This window comes from Antedon bifida, chromosome 10 (genome assembly GCF_963402885.1).
Source record: "Antedon bifida chromosome 10, ecAntBifi1.1, whole genome shotgun sequence".
Classification (NCBI taxonomy): domain Eukaryota; kingdom Metazoa; phylum Echinodermata; class Crinoidea; order Comatulida; family Antedonidae; genus Antedon; species Antedon bifida.
Genome location: NC_136235.1, coordinates 13,117,038 through 13,142,189, shown reverse-complemented (window position 1 = coordinate 13,142,189; position 25,152 = coordinate 13,117,038). Strand labels below are relative to the sequence as shown.

The following is a 25,152-nucleotide window of genomic DNA, read 5'->3' as shown; positions in this document are numbered from 1 at the left end:
TTTTATAGTTACCCTTCATATTTCATTTTAATGATTTTTTTCTTTTAAAAGTTAATACCAGATTCGGGTAGATTTAACTTGACACAATGACATTATTTTGTTGCTTTTTTGATATTGCAATAGACTTTTGATCTAGTTCTATTAGAACATGCTGGTCACGTATTGATACTTTCTCTATCTTATCTTTAGTACTCAATGAATTAGAACATAGAGCTGTGTTTTATGAGCATTATACGAGTCTAATATATTCTAAAAATAGACATATTACTTGCAATTATAAGCTTTTATATAGTTAGTAAATGTGCTAAAGCCAGGTACATAAAGTTGGCATTAGGCTGTTTTCTACTAGGTGAATTCATTCGCACAATTTCAAAAAACGTATATGTACTTTACATTATGACCAGGACCATGATTAGACAATTATAATATATTTCAAGTTACGTTTAAATATCCCAAAAAAAAAAATATTCTGCAACTTTTCGTGGGTTTCTTACATCTGGTGGGAAATTAGTAATTTACGGTAATTCTTTTAAAAATAGGCAATTAAGGAGCTTTTAATTTGTGATGACCTAGGAACTAATTAATCATGTTTATTAATTGTGCACATGTGGGACGTACTTCCTCAATTCCTCGGCACAATTTTATTGAATTCCGGTGAACAACCAACATGCATAATAGTCTTAGGGCACCCAAAAATTACAAGCTCCCTACTTTTGATTGCGGCACGATGACGATGATGACGTTTACATGAAAACAATCAAGCAGTTTGTAAATACACGCAAAAAATCGAATGATTGTTGATGATGTTTCATTATATTTTTAATCATCTCATGCAATTAAAGAACCTCATTTAAAGTTTGAGAACCATGCAAAGCAAGACACAAAAGATAATGCTAATTCTATTTTCGTTATAAAATCCTTCATGGGAAGAAAACAATCTATGGGGTTATATATTCATACAAATACATTCAATCACCTAGTAGAAAACAGCATTTATGAAGAAGCAATAAAGCCATTTGCTTTGGTATCTGAATTTAGTTATCATCACACAAATGATAAAATGATATAAATTTTTTAATTGAATTTTACCCTTCTCTTCGGTTGTGGTGTCCAATAAATATTCAACTATTCGAATAGATTTATAACATAAAAATAATAAAGCATCATAATTATAGAAAAGAGGTTTCAGAATAATGATTTGGTTTAAAGCAGGGTACCAAATGTTCATTTTTTTGGAAAGGTACCACACGTCTCTTTTGAAAAAACATACCTTCCTGTTGTGTTAGAGATAATTTGTATAGAATATACAAAATACAATTAAAAAAAAATTCTACTATTAATTAACATGATATTGCTTTTTGTTTTATATTACTCAGTACATAACTACAGCAAGCATTTTAACAAATATTATAAATGTTGATAATAAAACCAACTGAAGGAATTTAAAAATTTAATGTTAACAAAATAGTAAACATCTTATTATAATAATTGTGTAAAAATATGTTTATAATTAAAAATTAATAAATAAAAAAGCAAGCAATTAAAAAGAGAAACACTTAAATAACATCTGATTGACAGACGCCAATCACATCTCCAAAAGCCATCATGCAAAAAAAAGAATCTAGCACAAATAGAGAAGAATGTGAAAAGTAAACCTACATGATGTTTTTCGTCTCCACCGGCAGACTCCGATGTACGTCTGTCCGATACTAACTCTGTATCTGAGTGGTCCTGATGCTGGTGACGTTTACGAAGTTTAAGAGAGTGACGACGGACATTAGGGGAGAACTACAGAGAGAGTGTTGTGATAAAAGTGGAAAGAATATGGAAAAGAAAAAGATAGAAAAAGGATAAAATACCGCAAATACCCCAGCATGAAAATATACCATAATATTTATATAATATAAATAATTTTTTTTAGAAAGAAATTATAGGATAAAGATACACTGGCACTCTTTACTTTATTATAAATTATTATCAAAAAAATCATATTGCAATAAATATGTTACTTAAACAATTAATTTATCAACCAAGATAGAAATAACAACTATATAGCCTTTGTTTGGTGATAAATTTAAGGATTTGAATATATTATCGTCAATACATCACACCTACTCAATTTTTTTTTGGAAGTTGATAACATAAGTATATAGCTTAAGGAGGACAGTGCATCTTTCTCAAGTTTGAATGATAATGTTTTGTGAACACCACTGCCTGAAACTGTTTCAATATTCTACCCACGTGTATCAATTTATAATAGTGTATTTCAAGAACACAGGCTTGTGAATGATTGATATGTCATGCTCTGATGTAGGCTGCATGCCAATTAATAATTATGTACCCATCTCATACAAAAAATATACTATGAGAGCATGTACCTATATGGTGAGAGGTAAACCCACAATCTGTGCCCTTGTAACATTTAAAAAATGTACAGTGTATGTTCTAAACTGTTAATTGAAAAATATACCTGTTGTTTTTCTGATTTGCGTTTTGGCACCAGAGTACATTCTAAGATAAGATAGCCTAATTCATCATTACTACTTTCATCTTCCAAGGGAAATTCCTTGATAGCTGTGCTATAATAATAAATCAGATTTAACAGAAATGGTTAAAAAAGTCCTCAATAAGGATTATAAGAAGTAATACATTGAAGCTTGTATTAAAAGCTCAGTCTACACTATCAAACTATAGTTTGACAAAAAAGTGTGATGTACCCAAATATGGTAGTGGTATGCCCAAATATGGTAGTGATATGACATCATCATGTCCATATATGGGCACATCACATTTTTTTGTCACATAAAGTTTGATAGTGTAGACAGAGCTATATCAATTGGTATCTTTATTCAATAAAGAAAAATTAAATTGTTTCGAGAATTACAACTAAACTTCATTGAAGTTAAAAAATTGAATTGCATAAAAAAGTTAACATAATTATTCAAGATTCAATATCTCTTTCCTTAAATACAAAAATAGAGGTTTGATACTATTTTTATAACTAACTGGTTTACAAACTCAAATTTACAAATAAAATTACTTACGCTGAAGGTTGTAAAGACGATGGGTAAAATTGAGCAGAGCCCATAAAGTCATCAGAGACCGGCCCCCTGTCGTAGTCGTAAACTAAAATCATGATTGGATCATTGACATCGTGAATGTTAAGCGTTAGCCTCTCATCCCAGACTGGGTTCAGATTTTTGCTAATTGTCTTACTTTTGTATTGCTGTTTGCCATGCATAATAAATTTCACATATGGGTCGCTAGTACCTATCAAATAAATAAAAATAATCATGCATTTAATACATCTTTTTTCTCACATAGCTGTCTTCAATTAGAAAAAAACATACCACCATGATATATACAATTACATACACAGTATAGTAATAACATCAAAAATATTTTGCAATATGCCACTTTTTTTAGCTGACAGGGACTCAATGCTGTATATCTTCTTCAATGAACTTTGTGAGTGAATGAATGAGTGTTGTGACCAACCAACAGAAGGCAAGGTATACTGTAACTAACATTTTTGCCGAAGGGCTATGCGGTAGGTAAATCATGGTACATTGGTGAATTGAATAGGCCTCAGCAGTACCTCGTACACAGGCCTCTTCTGACCTCATAGTAGGCCTTCTGTTTAGATCATTGTTAATGTACAACTAACTGTACAATCATATTCTTTCTATTTTACAAAACGTATCTATAGATCAAATAAGTTTAACATTTTGTAATTTTCAAGTGAGATAATTAGTCAAACTCCTTCAGCCAGCCATAATTGGAGTCGTAGTCCACAACTAACAAGCACATACTATAATTGCAAAACGTGAAAACACTTGATCTTTCTCCCCGTCTCTCTCTCTCGGTTTAAATGGTTTTGACACTACAGTTTTTAAACTAATAGTCATTATGATACGATCAATAAAGTTTATGTAAAGAACATTTTAGCTAAACATAATCAGTTATAATTAAAGTTATCTGATTCTTTATCAAACATAGTGGATTTGCTTTAAATTTTTTTCATAAATTAATATGAAGTGGATTTGCTATCAGATTTAACTTTATTTTCCTACGCCATTCACAGTGCATTTAGCATACCACGCGTGATATTTGATGTATAAACAATCAGATCTATTCTAAGCTTTGCAAAATTATACGGTTAGTATGCATAATCAACGTAGATGAATCTATTGACATTGTATATTTACTATCGTGTAACCTTACTGCTGTTTAAATCTATCTCTAAATTGAAACAAAAAAAGATACGAAGGAATGTTTACAAAATATGCAAAACGCGAGAATAAATAATATTCACAACAAAATAAATTAATTCAATTGCCCTCAGTAATTTGAAGTGTGTGTATATACATTTATTCATATTTTTATTGTAATGGTTTTTCGGCTGACAAAGATGGTTTCATTATGGAGGAAATATATAGATATATATTTCTGTCATGGTTTCACAATCATTTCACTGACAAGCAAATCCAATGGGAGTGTCTCTTCCCATTGACCGTCCTGGTACTGTAACTGTGATAATGAAGTTTGTTCAAACTAAAACCGCAAATAAGCTGCAATATACTATAAACCGGTGCCAGCAGGAACAGACCCAATATAACTTTTCATATACATGAATTGGAATTAATTTTATTTATCATCAGTTAAAAAATAACGAAAACTAAAATTCTTTAAGTTTATTTGCTATAGAAGTATCAAAATACTTGTGTATAGCAATTGCTCTTGTAAACGATTCCTAATAGACTGTTAAAGAGAGCATAGTGATTGTTGGCAAACCATCGTCTAAACCACTTAAAACATCATCAGTTCATCATCATATGCAATCTCTCTAATTAACTAACCTTCATACAATTATTATCATAACTACCTTGTCATATTAAATTACAATTTGAATATATACAATATTCATTATTATAATCAAAGCTCCAAGTCAAGTTAATTTTCTATTAATAGCAGCCTGTATAATTTGTTTTAATATGCACCATGAAGAGTAAAGTACTGTTGCTGTTTAGTATAGTAATTAAGGTATCATCTGATGGTGATACTACACAAAACAATTTATTATTTCAATTATTCCAATTAATCCAAAAAATCAAATTTTAAATACACCATTTAATAAACAATACAGTATCCGTACTGATACAATACAAGACAAGAAAAAACATTTAAAATAATGGATTATTTATTGATTCTAATTTATTTGTCTATTCAGTGACATACTGCAAAACACAAGTGCAAAATGCTGTGTCCCTGACAAATACTGTAAAAATAGGTTAAAACCATTTCAGATAATCTTTTTATTTAGCAATATCAAAAGTATTATTAAATATAAATAAAAGATTTTACAGCGACACTGATAAATATTCACTCATTCACTCTCCAACAATATATACACTACAAGGTACATATTATTAAATGTGACATTTTATGTGGGACCCCAGGCAATACTGTTCACAAACAGGAAATTTAACACTTTAATTTGACAGTAAAAGTAATAGAAGACAACCCAAATCTTAAGTTCTGTCTACACTATCAGACTGTATGTGACAAAAAAAAGTGTGATTTGCCCATATATGACCTGATGATGTCATATCACTACCATATTTGGAGATATCACTACCATATTTGGAGATAGCACTACCATATTTGGACACTTTACACTTTTTTTGTCAAACTAGTTTGATACAGAGTGTAGACAGAGCTTTATGACTATAAAGATAGGTGTGGAGTGCAAAATGTTCTTTGATTGACATACACACATATATCCATAATGAATGTAGTATTACCTTTTGGGAAACATTAAGTATACATAATTGATGGCTTTAGTGACTTAATTGAGGCTCATATTGTAAACTAATTAATAAGTTGTTGAATAATAACTTTATCTAGGGAATGGTTTCTATCTATACAAAGAACAATTCTTGTTTAATATGATGTGAATAAATTACCCAGGTTGAAGATAAATATAAGCTTCGGTTTTTCACTTTACTTTTACTTTCATAAGGAAAAGACTAAAAATGTGAGTATAGGTATACTTAGAAGAAATCCTATCTTTATTATAATATCATGTGGTACTTTTAAAAAACAATCTTCTAGACTAATATTAGGGTTTTAATGATGAAATAAACAACACAACTTTAAGCCTTCTGAATGTCAACGCGCTATAAGCTTGGAAAAAGCATTTAAAAATCAAATGATTTGCAGTATATACCTAGTGGGTGCAATAGGTCACGCAGATGACAGCATTTTTCTGGCAGCAATTTTTACGAATAAGATATATCAGTTGTTTCAAATGCCATTTATAAAGCTTTAAAGATATGATTTGAAATAAGTATTATATTTTTTAAGGATTTCATGTCAAAGGGATATTATATTACAGAGAAAAAAGTTTCCATTGGCGATTTCTAACTCTACAATGACTTTAAGAAGATTTGTCAGATGTTATAAATTACATTTTCATAGCTTCTAAAATGATACATTGAAGTATGATACCAAGTTAAAAATCTAAGTCACTTTATATGTGTTGAATAGCAATGTGAAAGGAATGAAACAAGTTCTACTATAATATATTAAAAATTAACATTTTCATTTTCATGGATTTGCAACAATCTAACAATAAAATGTCACAGGATCAATTTCATTTGTTCCCAACCAAAAAGGTACGTAGGACAACTAAAAATAAAATTGTTGGTTCTGAGTAAAATAAAAAAAAAAGAAGATTAATGTTTTGCATCAGTTGCGTGCAATACAACAGTACAATCCAGTCTCGATTAGTTTGATCATTTCGACTGCCATGTTTTGGCCACCAAGAAATGAGAGGTCGCTCAATCTCGGACACTGATTCTGACCGTCTGTGAGGCATTGTCTTGGACAACCATACAAAGCATATTTTTCCCTGAAGTGGCTATTAACACTGGCAACCATGACTACTGATTATAGTAGTTCTCGGTACCAATAGACAGTACAAAATCAAATGATCGTTCTTAGGAAATGACAAATTTGATGGACATCAGTCAATGTCGATAGACTCCAAACAAGATATTGTCTATTCTACATTTTTCACTCACTATATCTTGATCATTAACAAAACCCTTGTGTACAGTACTGTACACTGTTAAAGTATCTGTGAGAAAAAATCTTACCACTTTTATCTCTAATTGCAAGGTTTCGTCCTTCTTTCAACAAAATTTCCAGTTCGTAATATAAATCAGAGGGGGGAATGGCAATCATTGGACTGGCCATCTCCATAGCATCTGACCCACTTTGCACTTCTTGGCCTTCTGGATTTGATATCTCTATTGATGGTGACTTTTCTGTTAGTTTCTCTCGTTGCCCTTCTGATGTCTTTCCTTCACCAGCTGCCCCATTTTGTTGCGGTTCTGATGTATGCTTTGGTAGTTCTTCTTCCTCTTTTATGCTTTCAGTGTCTGAATCTTTCACTTTTTTTCTAATAAATGAGGGCTAAAAAAAGAAGAAAAGAAAAGATGAATATGACTTTTCCCTAATACTATCAGAAAAACAATACACTGTGATTTCACACTACTATATCTGTTATACAGTAAGCTTGGTTTAACATCAATAGCTATTCCTTGTCCAAACTGGTTTTATGAGAAATGTGAACTTAAATTTAATGTTTCAGCTTCTCAATTGCAATTTGTATCAACTTCGACAATTGGAAGATGGAATATACACGACGACCATTACAATTCAACATAAATAATCAGATTATATTAAAAGCATTGTTTTTTTTGTACTGCAAATTTTGTGCAATTATTTTAATAATTATTTATAAATATAAAACAAAGAACTCTATTTTATACAGTATAATCATAATCATAAAGACACTAGAATACACAACAATTCTATGCTATAGTTTAGAATTTCTTGTACAACCAACAATAGCAAAATGTTGAGAGTTGAACCAATGTATTTCCCCACATGTTTTCTACTGTATGTATACTTTCCCAAACTTTTTTGCTAGCCCAAAATGTAAGGTTTTGTGGAAAGTCTGGTTGTTCAATTTATTTTGAATGGCAAAAGAGGGAATTCAAAACTTTTAGGAAACTAGAAATTGAGACAATATTTCCAATTTTCAGAGTCTGTTCAGAGTACATTAATTAAGTAACTGAAATAATGTTATCTGTAGGCCTACTGTATGTAGCATAGAGATATTTCACTATAATATAATATCTCTAGATGGTTGAAACTAATTATACAACATCTCTGTAGGATCTATACTATCTCTTCCTTTGCTCTATCTATGTCAAACCCATTTTCAGAAACCTGAATACTAGACTTAATTAACCTAATGTAATCAACACATAGCACTATTAGAAATCTTGATTGGATAAGGTACAGTATTTGTGCTATAGCTAAAGGTCACTGTACTTCTTTTAAGGTAAAAGTGTCAAGTTTGTTTGTTGATCAATGATCATGGACTTCATACGGGAGCCCCTATCCCCAATACAGATTTTAAATTTGCTGTTTTCAAACAATAAAAACTTAAAAAGACAAACATTTCATTTTAACTAAACTAAAATCAATTATAAAAGAACTTGGGAAAATATTGGGCCACATATTGCAATTCCCTTCCCCTGGTCGGGTCCTACAGTACTGTATATCAATAGATGGATTCAACGGCGTCTAGCAATGCAATATATAGGGCAAGTTTAGCATTTAAAAAAATCCTGAATCAATCTACTAATATAGTAACCATCAAGTCAGAGCTCATTTAAGGTATGATCAAAGGAATAATTATTAATATATATAAAACTCTCAATATGGAAATATCTATTTACATATTTTATAACCTTTAATTCACAAAACTTGATGGTATATTTTTGTAAATAGGCATCTTTAGGTACAAATAAGATTTTACAATTTGTTCTCAACCTCAGAAACCGATTGTTATAAGTTATTACTAGCCTACCAGGCCTAATCTGACAATAATTCTTTCAATACATACCAATAGATTTAACATGGTTAGATATGCATTAAATCACCAATATCCATAAAGGTGCTGTTTCAGTATACCATTATATTGGAATACAGGTCTACAATGTAAAATAATACTTCTCAAAACTCAGTTAAAAACATTGAATGCTTTGATATCAACACAGATGTTTATAATGGTCTTTATACAAAGAGAACAACGTAGTTATGATAAAAAGATATGTACACAGTGAGAACATGCAGTGGTAATATCTTAATAGCCAATAACAAATGACAAACATTAACAAAATTGTCAAAGCTTTCATGTGGAAACATTATGGAATATAGTGGGAAATTCCAGTTTGATCAGTAGAGGATTGAGTTCAGCTCAAAGGAATTGGCTTGAGGATTGAATAGTATACCTAAAGAGCATTGAATATAGTATATCTAAAGAGCATTGAATAGTAAACTTAAAGAGCATTGAATAGTATACCTAGAGAGCGTTTTAAATTAGTATAACTAAAGAGCATTGAATAGTATACCTAAAGAGCATTGAATAGTATACCTAAATAGCACTGAATAGTATACCTAAAGAGCATTGAATAGTAAACTTAAAGAGCATTGAATAGTATACCTAGAGAGCGTTTTAAATTAGTATAACTAAAGAGCATTGAATAGTATACCTAAAGAGCATTGAATAGTATACCTAAATAGCATTGAATAGTATACCTGGAGCATTGAATACTAAATATCATTGAATATAGCAATTCCATTTCAAACATAAATTTGGTCAAAAAAGCCACCCAAAAAGGCAATGTTTTGTTTTTCATCACAAAGTAACAGTTAGTGACCATTTTGATAATGTACTGGACTATGTGCCTATCAAGTAAAAGACGTTTCTGGCCGTGTGCAAAATAATATTTTTACTTGCTGGGCGTAGGCGAAAGTGCACAATATGACTAGACACCACACATGTGAAATGGATTTTACTATTAATGCTTTTAAAACATCAATATTGTAGTTAATTAACAAGACTCCAATCTGCACTTTTTATTAGCCGAGTTATCTTTACTTAATGCGTGCAAATAAAAATTCTTAAATTCCTTGAAGTTAAAATTACTTTTCACACTAAATTACAGTTATCAAATCAAACATTAGTGGTTAGTGTCATTTCATGGCATCACTAACGATTTATCTATAATATTTTTTGTAACAATTTGTTTATTCCTTCTTCATACTGGGTCCTTTTCAGTCAAACACTATTCTCCCAGAGAGTCCAGTAGCTTACTTAAGGCACTTTTGACAGTGGCTGTGTGGACTAGTACAACGGGGTAACCCCCTACTTGTCTCGAAAGATGTACTAGGTTCTTTAACTGAGGAGCACTTAGGTTTATGATCCTTCCCTAGAAAACTTGTTCTACCACCATTACTCTGGAGTGAGCGGGTTTTGAACGCTTGCTGATATTGCGGCTGCATGTAGTTCCACTGCCTTAACTGTTCGGCCATTCACTATACAAATGTACAGACTTCAATGTAGTTTCTGTATTGTAGTAACAATCAATATTATCACAGAGGCCTGTTATGCATAATTAATCTACAATAACTCATCTAAGAACAACTTGCAATTATAATATATTAATATATTCAAATATAACCAAAATTAGCTACTTGAGAATGTGTGAAAAATTAATTGCCTGTTAACATAACGGTAAAATATTTGTACTGCAGTGTGACAGTGGCCTGGTATTTATATTGCTTAACAAGTACTATTCTGGAATGTTCTTAATTGTCTAAAACCTCCCACTACAGTGCTGTATCTTCAATCAATTATCAAATGAGAAATTCTGTAAAACAGCATCACATGTGTTTCACCTGTATCACTTAATATCATAGACCAAACCTAACCCTTAACCTAACAATACTTGATACAGGCAGTACATGTGAGACTGTATTATGACATTTCCTATGATACTAGGGAAATATTGTCGTTTGTGGAGATCATCAATGAGAATCGGGTAAACCTAACTCTATTCAACGCATTATAAATGGTAAATGAATTCTGTTATTCGTATTCGTTACCACACCTAATGATGGTTATTGCAGAAGGCTACTCGAACCGCTTGTATGACCAAATGAGCTGTCTAAGGATCAATCTAGTACACCAGCCATGTTCTCTCAAAAATTAAATACCTTTAGAAGAAGATGGAAGATAAATTCCACACCCATCAATGTATGTTATCTCCATCTGCTTCATCTACCATCTACCTATTGAAAGCTCTCTAGTAATAAATAGGTAGGCCTACTATAGATTAAGATGTTCAGTGTACAGTAAACATAATATTATTGATTATCCATTCTAATAAAAAGATAATTACCTTCCAAATTAATTTTTACCTAACAATAAGTAGAAATCACCTTGCCAGTAGTATATTACTGTATCTCTTACAATCCAGGAATATTGCAGGCGGTGATTGACGCTATAATAACATACGCATCTACACACTGTCTTTAGTTCATCACTCCACTGTTCTGCTTGAACGATCAACCACTGCTGTGTTATCATCAGTTGAGTAATTTCATGACAGACCATGCGGTACAAATCGTACACACAACCCGTCTGAGTGTGCACTGCACGCGCTCAAATGTTGTAAATAAGAGGCAGGTTTAAATTGTTATTGTGCAGGTGAAAGCAGGAGGTTTAGGTCGCATTACTCAAAGGCACTGAGGAGTGCTGGGATGTAATTATATATTAAATATATTATTGGTATATTGGTTGGATGCAGATGATTGCATAACACCCTTGATAATTACTATACATCAGTTTATCTACTGTAAACTTTATTTAAATAAACAATTGGACGTACATTTTACATAGGGTACGGGACCAAACGCTGTAGTGTATAATGTGATTCGTAAAATCCAGACATGACCTTAAATTGACCTCAATGTGATTTTATTATAAGGAATATAGGCAGCAGGCTACAAACTATATCTAACATTATTAATTAATAACTAACCACACTGTAAGACAATTATTAACAGGCAAATCAACAACAACAACATTCAATGATTATAAAACTAGCACACTCTCAATACCAAATTTATATAAATTGTTAGCTGAAAACTTGACGTAATTGAAAACAAGGCATTATTGGTATCTTGTTTTGGTAATTTATTAATTAATTTTATTACCAGTGATAACAATTTAATTTTAAAATAAACAGAAGTAAAAATTTGTTTACAGAATATCAAAAACTATATAAAACTTCTATTATTTATTATAAAATATAAACTTTTGCAACAACATTAATAATAATATTCTTAAATTTGTTGTATAAATGTTTTAGAAAACTTGGAGCTATCCTTTAACAGTTTCTCCTTTTTAGTTTGATTTTATACATTTTTTCCAAGTGTTTGGAATATCACAAACATTTATTCTACATCTGTTAGCTCAGTGAATCATACAATTTATGTGTTAAAAATATTACTATTGATTTTATTTTATGTATAATGAATTTTAAAATTGAATAAGATAATCATTTGTAAGTAGACTTGTTTTACATATTTTTACCATAAAAATGCAATCAACATTTGAACAGAGTTTGCTCTTGTTGAAAATGTTTATACAGTGTGTAAAATTAGGAGTTATATTGTTTTATATCATTTTAAAAATATATGTGGCTGTGCATTCCAAAAAAAGTGACAAAGTTTCATACTTTTTTTTAAAAATTTTTAATTGAAAAAAAAAAAATGATATCTTGATGTGATATATCTTGTTTATAAAAACCTAAAATAAACAATACATTAATCAGATCATCTATTTTGTTTCTAATTATGAGTTTATTAAAAGAATAATTTAACACGTACAGTATTCTGAATAGAATTGAAAATAGGACTTTTTCAGTTTTCTTTATTAACTCTATGGACGTTCTTGCTATGTTTTTAGCTAATAACAATTTCCATTATCATGGCCATGTCTTGTCTGGCTGTGGTGAGTATTAGCTAATTTCATCTGTCAATTTTGAAAATACATGATGTATTTCTTTATTGCACAAAATGTTAAATGTATTAACCTTCCCACTAAGATCTTCATTAGTGAAAGATGGGACCAACAGGTGGTAAACACCTCTAAAACGGTCCAGTCCCATTGCACAATGAGCCCAGTTATGACCAGTGGATGTGTGCGACAGTGTGAGTGTGTTTACTAGTACACCGGGGTAACCCCGTCTCGTCTCGAAAGATGTACTAGTTTCTTTAAAGACCACCTTAACCATGGAGCGAGTGAGCATCGAACCTTTGCCGATGTTATGGCTACGTAATTATGGTTCCACTGTCTTAACCGCTCGGCCAATCAAAAGTGGATGGGCGGATGGACCTAAAATGGTGGGTGCGAGACCTTTGAAAGTGAGTGTCTCTCCTGCCTAACTGTAGCCAGCATATTCTTTGTACTGCGAGTTACGAAAAAAAGATGTTTTTGTAATGTACACACAGCTCGAAATGCAATATGGCTACAACATTAGTCTTCCATATAATAGGCCTACTGTTTATCAAAAGGATACTGATATCCACATGTGGCTTCTATTGCACTTATCATTTAATCAATCTGTGTACACAATTAATTAATAAGACCTACCAAAATAAAATCTAAAAATGAATCGAACAGACTAGGTTCTTCCATGTCGTGACTGTCTTCCTCGTGCGATTCTTGGGATCCCATGGTAAATAAAATCAAAATCAACTCATAAGAAATAACGCAGGGTGCTTAAAAACGTATTTAGCACCTAAAAATATTACGCCATAATTCCTTTTATACAATCACACATATAAACAGCAGGCCTAGACTATTGGTTTAAATTAATATATGGCCACATCAATAAAAAGTTACGTTACTACCAGCAGCTGTTACAGACAAATATAGTTCTTATTCAACAAGTAGAAATCCTCAATATCTCGCTAAACCAGCATTATTATATTAATTATTCAATTCTTCTATTTACAGAGTTTGTTAAAATAATCTATATTGGATACAAGAGATGAAAATTCCACCAATATGATGAATATATTACAGTGTATGTATATTTGGTGCTGTTGCATATTAGGCAGTAATTCTACGTCAATGCAAAGTATTTTATTGGTACGTAGCTTGGATATAACATATACGTCAAAGTCTGTAACTATTGCTGGTATTACTGTGTATTTTCTAACATTTTGAAAATAATTAGTGTTCTAATTGGAACAGAAGGTTACATGTCATATTTGCTGCATGCGCTGAATAAACCGTTTATTTCAATAAAAAATTTGAAAATTAATTCTATATTTACATTTTTGCTTAACCGTAAGGTGAGTCGCGCAGTATCTTTCGTCCTTCTCTCTATTCTATATCACTGGCATTGTGTACGCTGGCGACATATTGTGCTTAAAAAACAATTTTAGCCTGAGTCAGGCTTGGCGAATGAATGTTTGTTGCTGTTGGGGGAAAATAATTTTCACCAGTTTTGCAAAGATATTTTATTTTGCCAATTGACAACTCATTAATCGCTATTTGCGAATTCATGAATTGCTAGCGCGAGTGTAGATTCACAGATATCATTGTATAAGTCAATCCATCAGCAATTATAAATTAACGTACATATTAATCACGGATCAACTAAAGCATCAATATTATTTGTACTGCCAATTGTCACACATTTTGTAATTGATGATGACAATGTGACAGAATTATAATGTTACAATAGGAAGCAGTAACTTATGACCCAAGAGAGATGCAGTGATCTTTATGTAGACCTCAAGCAATCATAAATAAACAAAAATTAACTATGAAATTGTGTTATTATTATACAGTTTGAAAATGAGAATGATGAATTTTTATTTCAACACAAATCAACTTTTTTTAAATGTCATCCATAAACCTATGATTTTGTAAAGTCTTCTTTAAAGGGTATAGGTAATTGTGTTTAAAATATTGCAGACCAACATACAATACTAAAATATTTTAGCTCTCGCATATTAATAAATTAGTTCATAGCTACTCAAGCTCCTGGAAAAAAACACCCCTTGTTTTTTTACTGTTTTACTCCTACCTGCTGCTGGGGGCATAGTTCATGGACTATACCATTTGTGGTATTAGAGGTATATCTCGCTCTTTAAGGATAAAGGGCTATTGTCGGTTTATCCAGGTAAGCTAGGCACGAAATAGACACAAAATATACATTTATCAAAAATTTGTATTATTTTCTAATTTTAGACATGTGTAATAAACAATATGAAATTAATATATCTGAACACTGGGGCCATCCTTTAAGCTCAAGGGTATCTCATGGTAAAATAATGTTTAATCCCTATAATACAGCATATCTAAATACTATGTTATATTATAGGCCTAGTCATAATATAACATTATCATAACACTTAAGGTATATTAGCATATACAATACTAAATAATTTGCATATAAACATGAGATAGAGGATGAAGGTTATTGTGTACTATATTCAAATAATTAATACTAAACACTGTACTTCCACATCAATAACAAACCTCTTGCTAAAAACACACCTTTATTGTAATAAACACATTGTTAAAGTGACCATATGGATGACAATGATAAGGAGAATGTAAAATTGTCTAGTAGCATCTAATCTATGCAAGTAATACTGTAATCTTACCAAATTAGACAATGTCTGGACAAAAAACATCATATTAACATTGATATACTGCATATCCGGAATAGATATATTTCATCATAAATATTATAATTCTAATAAATTCACAAGCATTCACGCAATATTAAAGAGTGAATAATAAGTAGACAATTCATCAATCATTTTGTTTATAATAAAGGCTTCAAATTTCAAAGCTTTTACAAGTATTAATTATGATCCTCCTTGGATGACCATACTGATGGATTTCAGGCGTGTACATGCACGTTTAGACTCATTGAGATGGCCTAGCCTACATCAGATATAAATATTACTTACCAACGGCAGACAACACCCAATAAAATTATCAACTTCACAGATAATACCAGAAAACATTCCTTATTAAAACACCCTAGATATAAAATGAAGAATTCACAAACGTACACAACAATCGCATTATTCAGTCATGTCATCGTAACCAAAGCTCGTATAAGCACTAGATTTAAATTCTTACGACAATTAATCTAATGAACGACGGTAGCTCAGCTTATCTGAACCGCAATAAAACATGGTAATGCTAACGTTTATTTTTAGACAAACGGTGAAAGAGAATTACAGTTTTCATCACATCTTCTGAAGGTTAAACGATGCTATTTTGTATTTGTTTGCCACTGCAGTAATTAATAATAGCATTTAATATATATATAGATATATTTGAATACTAATGGAGACTATTGCTATATTGAAAGTGTTTGTCTTATATTGGCCACGTGAAATATATTTGTTAAAGTAGATTACAGAACCAGTTGTAAAAAATTTGGGACATTAAAACACTTGAATGATGATGATGAGACGCTTCAAAGTGTTAAGGATTACTGGAGCACTAAATGAAAATTTAGGGAATTTATTCAAAAGGGTACTTACCGTTAGTTAAACTGTTATACTTACTTATTATATTAAACATAGATATTTTTATTTTATAAGTTTAAATTTAATAAAGAATGAAGAAAAAGTTATGGATAAACTAAGATAAACATGGGGCATTCCAGCGATGAAAACCGCCATTAACAATATTCTAAAACAGACATTTTAAGAGAAGTTTCGAGTCTAAATCTGAAATTCATGGGGTTTTCTGTGCCCATTCATACCAATAAAAACCTACATTAAAATATAGTGCCTCATTGTCGTATTGCACATTCAGCTTTTTATAAACGCGTACCTTTAATGTGCGCCATCTATGACTGGAGCCAAATCCAACAGCAGCCTTTTTAGTGGCTTTATAGCTTCCCATTCAAAATGCAATGGATTAATTATATCAAACTAAAAAGTTTACTTGCGTTATAAAAGGGCTAGTCTGGGCTCCAGACGGAGTTTTGTAAAAATATAAATATTTTTGCACATATGGCGTTTCATACGTGTATTACTTGAGTTTGGATACTCCGTCTGGGGAAACACGCATAAGTCACGTGGTTTGACACCAAGAATTCTTGGTGCATAAATTATCCAGTTGACTAGTTTCAGCCGCATGCCATTGGCTACTCACTCGTACGTTGTTTTAATATTCATATTTCAGAATTTCAAAGACTCGACATCTAAGACGATGCGCATGCGCTATGTTACGTTTAGACAATGTGTACTTGAGTACATTGATGAAAGTTTTTGAAGGCTAGAAATGATTTTATATGCCTAGTAAGTAGTAAACATTTGATGAGATTTTTCCCAAGAACATGAAAACTCGTCTTGATATGATAGGCTAGCTTCTCCGCCAAATCAAACATTGAATGGATCATTTATTTAATTCCCACCCAGACCCTGTCCTGTTCTGTGTGGTGGTGTAGCCCTGTTGTGTGCCCGTCGGTGGTGGTATGTACCTTATTGGCGTTTTATTTGGCAGGTCATACGTACAAGTTGAGTAGCCCTACGAAGGAGGCCTAGGCCAGGACTAAACAATTAATAAACAAAACAACTTGGCAACACGATTTTATATTTCAACAGTTGTTCAGTCTCGATCGTACATTCAGCACTGTACGTACTCGATCTTTTTCATTTTGAAACAAAATGATCATTGGTTGATTCGAAATCCATATTTACATACCGCCCGCCCCATATAGCCAAATACGGTATGATAACCTACGTCATTCTTATCGGATGTTTGCGGTCTGCAAATCGATTTCTATACGTGTTTCACAAGTCTGTATTTTCAGACAAAAATCGCGGTCGAAATGAAAACAAATAAATAAAAAAAAAGACAATAAATACAGACTTGGGGCAAGTCTATAAAAGGGCATGTGGCGCAGTATGTCGGATTACTGATCGTAAGATCGTGGTTCGAATCCAACTCTCACTACATTGCTTGTATCTAGGCAAGACACTTTATTTACATTTGCCTCACTCCACCCAGGTGTATAAAATGGGTACCGGTTAGATCAAGACACAGCTTTGCGCTGATTACTAGCTGCATTATTATGGGAGTACTGTATATGTGTCCGTGTGTTTGATCGGGGTAATAATGTGCAGCCCATTGAGAGCTTGCTTATATGTGCTATATATGTGCTATATAAGAATGAAATATTATTATTATTATTATTAAAACAAATAATGGAAAGAATACTTCCATTTTGTTGAAACCTGACTTTCCTATTAATAGAATATTCATCCCATTGAGCTCATAAACATTAATTTTACAAAATATTGTATTGCATTTTTACAATATGCAAACTTTATTAAAGCATTACATGAGAGAATGAATATTCAGATAGTGCTATTAAAGCTATTATCCTTTTCAGGGAATTATAATAATTATCATATTTTCATCTTGATAATACTACATTACACATTAAACAAGATATAAATGAATCCTTTTTACATATCTCATTCACTCAATTCTATTGGTTTTTCACAATTACATCCAAGTTGCCTTTTTAGCATTCCATCAAACACTTCTGTTTCTTTACTATAATTAGTTTCTATATATTCAGCCCAGCTTTTTGTGAACTGAATACCAGTTCTATTTTTAGTTTATTCCTTTTGTCTGTCAAATAGTAACTGTTAAATGTAGTTATTTTTTTTAAATTAGGGCCATAGAAAAATAGAATTAAATAAATGAGTTGTGATAATTTATATCTTATTAGAACTACAAATTCTGATAAATAATGTGCAGATACTGTAGCATTCTTCTGTTCAATAAAAAAAAGTCTATACCATTTATGGAGAGGGATGTTTGAATTTTCTACTTTTTTAGTTATATATCACTCTTTGTAGAAAATGGCTATTGTCGGTTTATTCAGGTAAACTTGGCACGAAATAGACTTAAAAAATAATAGATGTTGGCAGTGTACTCATACTATACTGTAGCTGGGCAGATGTTGTACACTAGATCTGTACAAAGATTTTTCATGACTTAAGTTAAAGTTTAAGTTAAATAATGAGATGGTTAGAAAGAGATGATCTTATTTTCCTGTAATTGGGAGCTACTGTTTGACACCTCCTGACAAGTTATGTTATAATTATAAAGGAGATAATACTCACACCAAGTGATCAAGCTAATTTAAGAATTTAGTACAATATTTTTACACTACATTTTGTGTTAATACAAACAGAATATTTGGTAGTTAAATTGTAGGTGTTAAGAGTTGCAGTCTATACAGAGTTCTAGGAGGTCTAGTGGCTATGAAATTTAGCGAAAATTAGTGTATGGGAATTGACCAAAGACTTGAGGCCTATATTAGGGGTGGGATTACACTAGGAAACAATGGAATTGACGAAAAAATTAGCATAAATTTAGGAGGTGGGATTATACTAGAGCACATGATTATACAGTAATTACTGTTTGTACAACTGTACCTCATATTTGATTATAAATAAAGTTTATGACACATTTTATTTTAGATGAACATATCATTCCTGTTATGCAATATTTAATACTTTAAGGAATAGAGGAATATTATATCATCTTCATGTTTCACTTGATTTCTTAATCGTGCATCTTATGATGCATCACCTTTACAGTAGTCATATAATTATGACTAACAAACCTTGAATTAATAAAACTTAGATCAAACGTCATTAGCATTGAATAGATCAACACTGGTAAATTGATCACTACGATAAAACCTTGTTTGATAATGCAACAAAAAGCAATTAAAGGTAGAGTAAAAGAAAATTATAGAAATATATTATGTAAACCTAATATTATTACATAATATAATATATTATGAATAGAACACTTTTATACCAATGGCCATCAATTACAAAAAATGAATTTTTTTTTAAAAAGTAGAGATACTGTACTGTACAATAGACAATTTATGGTCATTTTATAATTTATAATATTATATCACATAATACAGTATATTTTTTTTTAATAGAACATAAGGGCATTCAATGAAAAATGAATTTTAAAAAAAGTATAATAACTATGAATTGGTGTATATATATACTGTAATAATAGATTGTTTATACAAAGTAAAAAATGAAAAAATGGACATTTTAGATTTTGTAAATTAACCTACTACTACACATACTAAATATTATATAGAGCATAATTCAAAAACATAATTTGTTTAAAGATGTGTAGGAAATAGGTTTAAATTACATAAAATAGAATATGAACATTTATATTAGTAATAGTAGCCTATACTACACTAAATAAAATAAATATTGATGAATTTCACACGAATATAACATTTTATTTTGAAACCTAACATGTACTACTGAGTGTAATAATGATTAATACATAATTTACACAGTCTAAATACAACTGGGAAACAAATATTTGCAAATAAATTTTTTTTATGAGAAACAGAAAGGAAATATTCTGAGATCAATACTGCATTTAAATATTTAAATAATTATTAATTCATTGTATTCTACATTGTAATAAAATTAATTTGTTTTGTAAAGAAACTTTTATGGTACAGCAACAGCTTGATGTACCCATGCGCCGCAACAGAGATAAAATTGATAATCTCACGATATACTATTATATAAGAATAGAAACAGAGAAATGCTAAATATTAAAGTATAATATTCATTTTAAAAAAATGCTTGCTTAATACTGCATAATAACAATAAGACAATATAATCCATACAGTTATCACTTAACCAAATATGTAAACTTAGTTATTTAATAAATAAATAATTCTAAAAAGGCTAATAAAAAGATCAAAATAATACCTGTGAAGGTAAAGAAAATCGTCTTGGCATTGTAGTGAGCGGAGATGTTGATGTCGCTGCTCTATCCTACCTGACTGCACGACTAATTACTAATACTACCTACTTCTATTGACACAATGTCTCACACGGTATCGACTCTCAGATGTCGCTCACTCAACCAAGGATTAACGGGAAAAAATATATTCATTAAAAAAATAAATTTACAATGCTGGAAGGTTGTAGAGTAGATGGCGGATGTATTGAGCGTACAATATATTCAATAATATTACCGTAGGTAAGGTGACAAAATGGCATGTGGGGCTCAAGTTTATCTATAATTTGTTTGATGTTTAGGTATAGTAGAGTAAAACTCTGTCTACACTATCAAACTTTATGTGACAAAAAAATGTGATGTGCCCTTGGACATGATGATGTCATATCACTACTATATTTGAGCATATCACTACCGTATTTGGGCACTAGTTTGATAGTGTAGACAGAGCTTAAGAAAGTGATAGGTTTTGTATAAAAAAGTGTTTAATAGTTAATAAGTCAAATGGAGTGTGATACACAGCTGATTGGACAATGTACTGTAGTACAATTTGGTATTTGTTTGTCATCGTACAAAATACCCTGATAATGAAAGGTTAATTGGTCAACTGGTGCTTCAGGAATTACGATCATCTCGTTTGTCCTGGTAGAACACATTGCTCTATAATGATTTAGTAGCAACCTACTTCAGTTATAATAAAATATACAGTAATGTGTTTGATATTTTTTAATTAAAATTAGCATTAATTAATAGATGAAGTATTAAGTTAATTAAGTTATATTTTTATATAAGAAGGCCTCTTCTTATCAGCTGTACTACAGTAGGCAGTTACCAGTATTGTTGGTAAAGGTTTCAACCTGACCACTTTCTCACAGATGCCTTTGAAACCCCAGTGGCTTGAACAGTGCTTGTTCCCTTTTCTTGCGAAAACTGTACCACTTTATTTCTTGTGGCTACATCACTGAGTTAGAACCCTTGAAATATATTTATTTATGTTGGTATTGGCTACAATCACTTGCCTTAATTAACCAAATAAACATATCATTTGAACTATTTTGTTTATCATTGAACATGTTAAGCTATGTACAAGTAATGCTTGATACTGTAGTTACAAATTCGATTTATTCTTAAATTAAAATATAATAGAGGGCCTTAGATAGAATTATTTAGAATTTGGAAAAATTAATTTAGAAATTTTGAAATAGAGGGAGCTCTAATCATTTAATGTACGTCCCAAAATCAAATAGAGGGCAGCATACAATAATTTTAGAAATACAAAAGTGGAGTTTACAGAATCTACACTAGAACATTAAATGCATGTTATTGATTAGAAAATTAGAAAATACAAAACTAAAATAATATTTGTTAAATTCTTAATTTCATCATTTCATAACAAGTCTGAAGGGTGGTCGATTATGCGGAGGTAATAACCAAATGAAAATTGATTTTGAAGGCAATCAATACAGTTTGATATGAAGACCCAAAAGGTTTCACACAATATCTAAAACATAATATTCTGGTGCAGTCCTATGTAAGTACAACAAGCATCACAATGCTAGAGATAATACTGTAGAATTATCAAACACACCAAAGCTCTGTGTACACTATCAAACTTTATGTTACAAAAAAATTTGATGTAACCATATATGGACATTATGATGTCATATCACTACCATATTTGGGCTTATCACACTATTCAAACTAGTTTGATAGTGTAGACAGAGCTTTAGGTTAGAAAACAAAACGTAAGTATTTTATTTATACATTAAGTATTAAATACCATGACATCTATTGATCTGAAACATGGGAATAAATCAAATATAAATTTGAAGAACAAAGTATTAAATTACACTGCTTTTGTATAATTCACTTTAGCAGTTCAATAGTTGAATAAGAAGAAAACACTATAAATACACTACTACTACTTACAGTAAATGCAGTATATGTTTTAAAAGCAGAAATGGGTGCTTTAATATCGGTATTTCATTGACAGTATTTTTAAGGTTTGGAGCATAAACAGGTTCTCACACAATATGCTTCTATACTGACGAGAGTATTGTAAAAAACAATTGACAAGCCCCATTTTAAAACTGCCTGCAGCAACAGTTATTGTAGTAACCCCAGAAGACCAATATTTGCGGGTATCTACAGAGTAGACGAAATAGACTTGTTTATATACCAATTGCCATTTTCAAACTTCTTACTATTGCTCAGGCCCACCTCAAGCATGGCCTATTCAAAATGGTAGTGTAGTCCTGTTCAAAGCTACTTTTCATGGTTTAAATTGGGTCAGCATTACACAGTTTTAGAGGAGAGAACCAAATTAAATTCTGTCTGGACTAAGCTGAAAGCTGAACTAAAATCTAGGTTGTAATGTTATGTCTTTGTTTGTACACAACAATATAATATATAAATGAACGAAGACGTTAGTTTGGTTTGGTAGATGTTTATTGTAGCTCAGCAATATAGCAAGTGGTTATGAAACATTAGTTATCATTACTAATACGTCTGGTATGTGGTTGTCATGGCTATGAGGATAGCTAACCTAGATACCAGTAAGGTGTGTGGACCTGTTGAACCTGTAAGTTCAGTCACTTGTAATGTAATATCATTACATCTTCCCTCTTTTGAAAGTTAAAATATTTTTCTTAGTATTCTTTTAAATCCGTTATTTATGTATCCATAGTTCATGCATAAGATTTCAAGAGTATTATACTTAGATTTTTTTTATTTTTTTTTTTAAATATTTTTATCTTGTTATTTAAATTTATTTATGTACATGCTAGCATTATTCATAAGTCGTTGCATAATTATCTATATACATTATAATATTTTGTCTGTAACATAGTCGTCTAAGTATGCTGGTCGTCGGGCTTGACGTCGTGGTCGGTTTTGATCGGTAGTTTGACGATTTCTGTCATTTGGAACCGGTACGTCGTCATCCGAGTCATAGTCGTCATTGTCATATCTGTCAATGGATGGTATTGGCATGATGTGCCTTCTGTTCCGTCTATAGATATCATTTCCACATTTCACAAGATAAGATTTATGAGGTAGTGATTTGTGAATTGTTCCAACTTTGTTCCACAACTTAGATGTTGTATCATATACTCTAACTTTCTGTCCGTATTGTATGGTTTCTAGAGTTTTTGAATGTTTGTTATAGTTCCGCGCTTGTTTTTGCTTTAGCTCATCCTTCTTTTCCTTTAAGTCAATAAGTTTTGGTTTTAGCACTGACTCATTAACTGGGAGGTTTGATCTGATTTTCCTTGAGAACATCATTTCTGCTGGACTAAGTCCATGCTCGAGTGGTGTAGCACGATATATCTGTAGTGCTAAGTATATATCTTCCTTTGTCTCTGTACATTTCTTGATAATTCGTTTGACTATCTTTACTGCATTTTCAGCTTGTCCATTTGACTGCGCAAAATATGGACTGGAAGTTGTATGTTCAAAGTTCCATTCATTCTTCACTGACGAATTGTGGACCATTATCAGAAAAGAGTACAAATGGTGTACCATGTATTGCAAACCATGATTTCAGTATGTTGATTACAGCTGCTGAAGATGAACTTGTTAGTTGACGAACTTCAATGTATTGAGAATAATAGTCAACACATGTGATGTAATTGTTATTGTTTACCGTGAAAAGATCAACCCCAATTTTTTGCCATGGTTGGGTGTTATCGGCTGCATATACCATTGGTTCCTTTGGTTGCATTGGTTGGTGTTTCTGGCATGTCGGACAAGATTTTACTTTGTCATCTATGTCCTTGTTGATGTTTGGCCAGAATATTACTTGTCTAGCCCGTCTCCTGCATTTTTCGATACCCAAGTGTCCAGTATGGATTTGCTTAAGCATGTCCTTTGTCATTTTAGCAGGTATTACAATTCGATCACCTTTGAATACGAGATCGCCTTTTATTGATAGCTCATCACGATAATTCCAGTAATCTCGTGTTGCTGGGTGGCATTTGTTTCGCTTGTTAGGCCATCCTTGTTGAATTGTGCGATTCAGTTCTCTTATCGCTTCATCGTTGCCTGACTCAACTTCAATTTCCTTGAGTTTTTTGTCAGTAGTAGGTAGCGCTGCAATTATTGATTGTACATACATATCAATGTCATCATTAAATTGTTGCTCTGACGACAGTTGGTATGTCGCGTCAACTGCTCGTGAAAGAGTATCCGCTGTTTGGAGTGATTTTCCAGGTACATAGATTATCTTTATGTCGTACTTTTGCAGACGCAATCGCATTCTTTGTAGACGCAGAGGTCCATCAGCTAGCGGTTTCGAGAAGATTGATACAAGTGGCTTGTGATCAGTCTCGCATATAACTGATTGTCCATAAAGAAATTGGTGG

The 25,152-nt window shown here is 31.4% G+C and overlaps 1 protein-coding gene across 5 annotated transcripts in view; it reads right to left on the bottom strand.

Moving 5' to 3' along the window:
- LOC144854143 (multiple C2 and transmembrane domain-containing protein 1-like) overlaps positions 1-25,152 on the bottom strand; it is a 71,651-nt gene that overhangs the window by 28,837 nt on the left and 17,662 nt on the right. For 2 of the 5 annotated variants that reach the window (XM_078712035.1, XM_078712036.1), the window contains exons 3-5: positions 7,161-7,479; positions 3,045-3,270; positions 2,471-2,579 (exon numbers count right to left, since the gene is read on the bottom strand). In XM_078712035.1, coding sequence (XP_078568161.1) covers positions 2,471-2,579; positions 3,045-3,270; positions 7,161-7,479 — 654 coding nt within the window. Of the gene's footprint in view, positions 1-1,089; positions 1,126-1,659; positions 1,789-2,470; positions 2,580-3,044; positions 3,271-7,160; positions 7,480-13,582; positions 13,936-20,760; positions 21,126-25,152 lie in introns of those variants that run through there. The other 3 variants (XM_078712038.1, XM_078712037.1, XM_078712034.1) reach the window with 3 other exon arrangements.